The 7076-nt window shown below is 34.3% G+C and overlaps 1 protein-coding gene across 1 annotated transcript; it reads left to right on the top strand.

The window, feature by feature from the left end:
- Positions 1 to 1446: 1446 nt before the first annotated feature.
- LOC102600854 (extensin-like) lies at positions 1447 to 4799 on the top strand. The gene is made up of 3 exons (XM_006338528.2): positions 1447 to 1851; positions 2120 to 2398; positions 3440 to 4799. The coding sequence occupies exons 1-3, from the start codon at positions 1570 to 1572 to the stop codon at positions 4526 to 4528; spliced, it is 1650 nt and encodes a 549-aa protein (XP_006338590.1). The 5' UTR covers positions 1447 to 1569; the 3' UTR covers positions 4529 to 4799.
- The last annotated feature ends 2277 nt before the right edge of the window (positions 4800 to 7076 follow it).

The following is a 7076-nucleotide window of genomic DNA, read 5'->3' on the forward strand; positions in this document are numbered from 1 at the left end:
AATATTATTAAAGGTCGGTCAAAATTGGGTGTCAACATACCTATATATAGCTTTTCCGATGGAAAAGTGCTACTTCAATACGAATGCCGAGATGAATTACGAGGAATGAAGGTTATTTATAGAACATGTGACGATCGAATATGGTCTTTTGATATTGATCCACTTTCCTTTATCCTAGATGGTTTTGTTTATATGGAAAGTTTAATCAATCCAAAAGAGATTGATGCATATCCAATTCATAAACAAACAGACTTGGCATTCCTTAGAAAGCGAAAAAGAGAGGGTTTGCTTGAATAGGTTGATCGTATTTTTCATTTAATAAATAATAGTTTCGCCTACCCTTACTTGTATAGTTTGGGCTACTACCATTACTTAGTACTAGAACTTTAATTCCTATGTAGCTTTATTTTGTGCCCTCTCGTCCTATTCTTTTTCACCTAGCTATTTTCATATTGGTGTTAATTTTGCACGCCAATATGCATTGTTGATACAACTATACATAAGTGATCGATTGGATTGTTTTTTAAATTATAGTGAATTCGTCTTGTCTAAATTATTCAAAAATGAAAAAAAGGAGAATTAATTTTATTCTTAGTTTTCAATGAATCCTCGTTCAATTAGTTTGATAGTTTTTTAAAAAGAATGTTCAAATACAAGATAATTTTGTCAATCTTGACACGAAGTTTGATGTCAAGTAGGCTACTTACAAGAGTAGCCAGCAGCTTGCTAATAACTATAGTAATTTTTTCAAAATGATTTTTCACTTTAATATAATTTATGCATATATTCTAAAGAATATTTTATTGCGATTTTAAATTAGAAATTATGTTGTACAAAAAGTTAACACTAATGCATTTTTTAATGCTAATTCTTATAAGTTATAGGCAATTATAGGCTTAAGACATTGACGTTTTTTATCTTCCAGTAAGATTCAATCCAACAAAAAATTATATCAAAGTAATTCAACAATAAAGAATCACATTAATTAATTAAAAAGAAATGAAAATTTTTTCAACCAAAACAAATCAATTATGGAACTCAATTTTTTTTTGACATAACTCCATTTTTTTGACAATATTGATACGAATTCATTAATTTTCTAGCATAGCTTTAGCCTTTATTTATCTTGTTTGCAATAAATTTTAAAATGATAGAAAATAAATTACAATCACAATAAAATATGATGAAACATAACTTTAATGATAAACTTTGTGGGTACAAATTTATTTACTATCTCTTAATTTTCACTCATAAGATTTCTCATTAAAATCAGCAATATGTCAAAGGGTTCTCACCCCTTTGATGTGATTTTCTTATTTAACTTACTTCACGTGCAATGATAATAGCACGGGCAAAACCCACGAATGCAAAGCCCAGTTACATTAGACTAGGCCCGTTTCAGATTAGGGCCACAATTAGGATCCGGATTTGGATCCAAAATGTCCACCGGCCAAACTGAGAAGCGACAAAACATTTTTTCTGAAACAACGCAAAAGCTTCAATTTCATATCTACAAGTAGTGATTCAATCAAGTAAGCTTCTTTCACAATTTTTGTTTACATGATATAGATGAATTCATCGCACTACATGGATAAGCAGATCATGGATCTATCGAATTCACAGAACAGCAGCAACAACAATGACTTCATCGATCTCGTTAACCCTCAGGCGGATCATCACATTAGCGGCGGCGATCAGAAGAAAGAAGATATTGTTCCCAGTTATGAATTTCATCCAATTCGCCCAATTGGATCTTCATCGCCTAAATCTAACATTGATTCTAGTAATGTTGGCGTAGCTAGGGCTTGGAATTCTGCTGATTCCAAAAACAATACTGAGAGTAATATCAGAGTAAACTTCTTCACCTATCTCTCTTTGCAGGCATACATGTTTTTTTTTAATACCTATAATCTAGGCGGATCTAAGAAATGCGGGCAGAAATATATATATTTCAATTTGTTCGACTTGATGCCACCATATTAACAATTCATGTACATATCCATCATCATTCTCTCCCATAGCTGATTAATTAGGTTAAGGAAAATATTAGGCGACCCTAATTTGGAATAAACACTCCTTTCAGTTGAAATTTTCTTATTTTGTTCTCACTTCTATGCAGAATTATGGTTCTCTTGACTCAATTGATCCTACCAAGGTTATTGTGGAGAAAGATTTGGGCAGTGTTTATTCATCTCTATTATCAGAAATTGATCATACAGTTAAGAAGTATGCTGATAATCTTCTACATGCAGTGGAGGGAGTGAGTGCTCGCCTATCACAGTTGGAGACTAGAAATCGCCAGATTGATAACTCTGTTGATGAACTCAAGTTGTCCGTTGGTAACAGCCATGGTGTCACCGATGGAAAATTGAGACAGCTAGAAAATATCCTTAGAGAGGTACCCTTAGATCTTAGATTTATCAACTTGTCCTTCAATTAAGCTGCTCTTGGTTTGACACTAGAATGAAATCAAGTAAACTACTCTAGAGTTGTGGAGCCGTAGGCTGCATCTATGTTTCTTTCCTTGTTGACTAGGTGTAAGTGTAACTCTTCTTTTTAGCATTTTTCCAGTTATCATCCTTAGAATGAAAAGTATAAAATAATTTCCCCTTTTATCCTTGTTTGAAGTCCATGGTTGCTCTTGACTTCTTTATGTATTACTTCGTTCCCTATCTATTTTGAACTACTACACAGGGTAATGAAGTTGTAGTTCTGAAATATACACAGTGAGAAAAGTTTCTTCATAGGCTTGTCTCTTTGTGTAATGACTTGCAAGGACATTTCGGACACCTTAATCCATCTGTATATCTAAACCTGTTAGATGTCAGAGAACCTTGATGCAACTCAATGTAATGCTAGGAAAAGTGAGGTGCTCATTAAGGGACTGCATCTGATTAACTACTTGAGTTCCATAGAGAGGTTATAAATCGTTCTATATTTGCTTCATATGACAATTTCAGTTCTAAAACTGTGTTTTGCCATTTATATCCTCACTTTGCTTTCTCCTCTGTGATATCAATTCACCCTGGCTTGTAGTGGTAAAATCACTTTGATGTTTTCGTTAAAAACTCATTTATAATTTTTTTGGAAATTGTATGCATCATGTTTATGTCATTCTGGTGTTGTGGTGAATTGCATTGTCATAAAGCTGACTGGTGATTTCTTGGAGAGATATAATTTTGCCTGTCTTATCTGCTTTGCCCCAGAGAAAGATGAAAATATGATCTCCTAATAGAAAAAGGATACCATTTTAAATTTAATCATACATTTTATGTCTTCTTTTCCTTTTTTGTATTATTATGATGGATGGTTATTGATTGAGGATGAATATCTTAAATTAAGTGTGGTGGTTTTACATCTTCTTTCTTCCTTCCCTTTTTCCTCCTTTTGGTGTTCATGATTATTTTTTTTGTACTTGTTTTCTCGAATTGTCATGTAGGTGCAAGATGGTGTTCAGGTGATAAGAGATAAACAGGAAATAATGGATGCTCAGTTGCAGCTCATGAAATCACAAGCTCCAAAGATTGAGCAGCAAGCAGAAACCCATAGTACTACACATACAGATTCATCCCAACCTACAACACCTACTCCTCTTCATTCTCACCAGCAATTTCCTCCTGTTGCTCTTACACAACCACCTTCTACCCTAGCTCCTCTACCCCATCCTCAACAGAATCTGCCATACCAAGTTCAGCTTCAGAACCAGTTTCCCCAGAATCCAATTCCCTCCCATCCTCAGCCAGAAGCTTATTACCCACCAGCTGGTCAAGCACCAGAAAACTTAAGTCGTCAGTACCAACCGCCTGTAGCACAGCAGCATCAACCTACCCCACCACCTCCACATCAGCAACATCAGTCCACCCATCAGCCAATCTACTCTCAGCCACCTCCACCTCCACCTGCTCAACCACATCTCCCTCATCCCTCGCAACCTCAACCTCAACCTCTAGTAGGCCATCATCGTGAAGAGACACCTTTTGTACCATCCCAGACTTATCCACCGCCAAGCATCCGCCAACCTCCTCATTCATCTAGTGGAGCCCCTCCATCACAGCAGTTATATGGAACTCCCCCCAATATATTTGAGCCCCCATCTAGTAGACCTGGTCTCGGATATTCTGGTGTATATGGACCATCCTCTGTGCCTGGTGAACCTTATCCTTATAGCAGTTCCCCAGGCCAGTATGGCAGTGGCTCTTCAATGAAACCACTACAAGTTTCCCTACCTACTATGGGCCAGAGTGGTTCAAGTGGCTATCAGCAGCTCCCCACTGCAAGGATATTACCTCAAGCACTTCCAACTGCTTCTGCTGTTTCTGGTGGGTCTAGTTCTCCCGGTACTGGTAATAGGGTTCCTATTGATGATGTTGTTGACAAAGTTACAAACATGGGGTTTCCAAGAGACCAAGTAAGGGCAACAGTTCGGAGGTTGACTGAGAGTGGACAAACAGTGGATTTGAATACGGTGTTGGACAAGTTGATGAATGATGGTGAAGTTCAGCCACCACGAGGTTGGCTTGGTCGGTAGCATGGTTCGTCTTGTTCAAGTTCTTGTATAGAAATTCTTGAGTTTCGAAGTCTAAATTTTTTACTATGCTTGGATTTAAGCGACATTCTTTACTGGTTTAGCGCTTTGTTTTTCTTACTGTCCTGAAACTTCATACTTGTTCTTTCTCACTAGATAGAGATTTGTTAATGTGACATTTCCCTTTGTTTTGCAGTTCCTTTCTTTTATTCTCTTGTACAGCATGATTGGAGACATGTAATTTTGCATTTGCTTGATCAGTTTTTGTGCTTAACCAAGCCTCCCTTGTGTATTTTGCTTCTCTTTTTCTCTTCTTTATTTTTGTCAGTTCCTGCATAAACTTATGGTGTATGGATAATAGGTCAATATTTTAGTTCATTATGTGAATCTTTTTTTTCTGCCAACCAAGTGGATTAGATTTATGAAAAGATAAAGTTCCTAATGTGAATTGTTTAGTACTATGATTAGAAAGAAAACCATTTTATTTGCAAATTAACTTAATCTTCCTCCATTTGCAATGTGTAGTAAAGAAATTGTTACATTCTTTATAATTATCATTCTTGAGTGGGACTAATTTATTTTATATTAATACTTGTATTTTTCTTTTGGGGTAAATACCTGTTTAGTAGCATATGTTCATTCAACGCAATCTTTAAAAGACATTACAATAAATAGGACTTCGAATTTCTTATACAATAAATACAGTAATATTTTTATTCACACGTTACCTTATCAAAAATAAAAATATAGATTTATTAACCAAAAAGTTCAAATCATTAGCTTAATTATAACTCTATGCATGAGAAAGATATACTTTTAAACAGGAATGTATATTACGTTCGGCATTAATAAATGATCGTGCACTTTTTCCCTTTAGATTGGTTGTATCAGCAAATATTACTCCTTCCGACAATAGTTGTCCACTATACTATTTTGAGATGTCTAATAATATTTGTTCATTTTTATGAAATCAATGGATAATTTAACACTTAGTTCCTAATTTACCCTTATCATTAATTATAGTTATTCCCTTATTACATTTTTAAGACATTATATTTATTATATTCAAAGAGTGATATTGAAAATTGCTCTTCTATTTATAGTTTCTTAAAAAGTGTGCAAAATCAATAGTATTGTTGGACAGAGGGAGTATTAAGGCTGTTTATTGGACGGACGAGCGAATAACTATGTTATTATGTTTACTAATTTGGCTTATTTGGTATTTTTTTTTTCGTTGGTGAAAGGTAGCATGTATTTAGTAGAATTAATTAAAGTGCGCACAAGTTAGTTCGGTCACTATAATTATCAATATAAAGGTGACTTATCGAATATCGATTTTAAACATACTAATCCACTAGCCAACCAATAAGACACCAGTTGGTTCGATATCAGATTAGTAACAATTGAGTGGTTATCAGGTGATGTATTGGCTCAATCATAATTCTATATTCACTTCATTCATTTTCACTCAACAATGTATTAATCTCCCATCAAACAAAATATTTTTTCTAATTGTACTTAAACTAGTAATTTTGTACTTGTAAATCACATGATGCATGTACATAGATATTTATTTAACAAATATTTGCTTGTACAACAATTAATTATTTCAAAACTATGTGGATTTTTAGAATGAATAATATGCACTCCACTTTATAAGTTAAAGATTTATAAATTAGCTTCTGCATCAACAACTATTAATTCAATAATTCGATACAAATGAGCCAATAAATCAATTTTGCCATTGATTTATCTATTTAATCCTTGAACAACCATAAATACTCTAGCATGTATGTCTGAGATGAGGTACAGACGCTTTTGGAAAATAACAAATTGTTTCCTAATGTTATTGAAATATCAGATCAATTCACAATTTCACCAAATAAGATACTGTATTATTTTTTCTCCTCTCAATCACAATCATATCACGACCACATCATAGTATTACACATCATCTGTCTCAACATCAATGTCTGTATCAATCATAGCCTACTCATGCTCTTCTATCCCCTCAATATCAGTTATCACATGACTTATTCAACAAATTCAAGTCACATATAACACATTTAGCTCGTTTTATTCCCCATCTTTCAATTACAACAATTTCAATCAACAAATAAAACCCATCCTCAATCCCCATTACTCCCCAACACAATTAGGAAAGTAGTCATGCGTAGTCTAAGAGTTTTACAAAGTTTGGAAGCCACTTGCCTTAAAACGAACTCCAAAAGTTACTTGACTTGAGCCCTTTCCTTTCCGAGTATAATCCGGATCACGATAATCTATTCAAACAATTATTCACAATCACAATTCGAGTCCAATGACACCAAAATCAAGAAATTTAGGGGAAAAGGGCAAAACGGTCCAAAAGTCTCATACCGGAAAACGATACCCAAATCTGGAAATTTTTGATGTAAAATGATCCTTAAAGTATTTGGAAGCTAATGGTGAAAACCAATTTGAAAACGGAGTTGAAATCAATTCACAAACTCAATTTGAAGGAAAATTCATGTTCTTGAAGAAGCCCAAAATATTCGGATCCGAAACCCCG

Source organism: Solanum tuberosum, unplaced genomic scaffold (assembly GCF_000226075.1).
Source record: "Solanum tuberosum cultivar DM 1-3 516 R44 unplaced genomic scaffold, SolTub_3.0 scf00004, whole genome shotgun sequence".
Taxonomy (NCBI): Eukaryota; Viridiplantae; Streptophyta; class Magnoliopsida; order Solanales; family Solanaceae; genus Solanum; species Solanum tuberosum.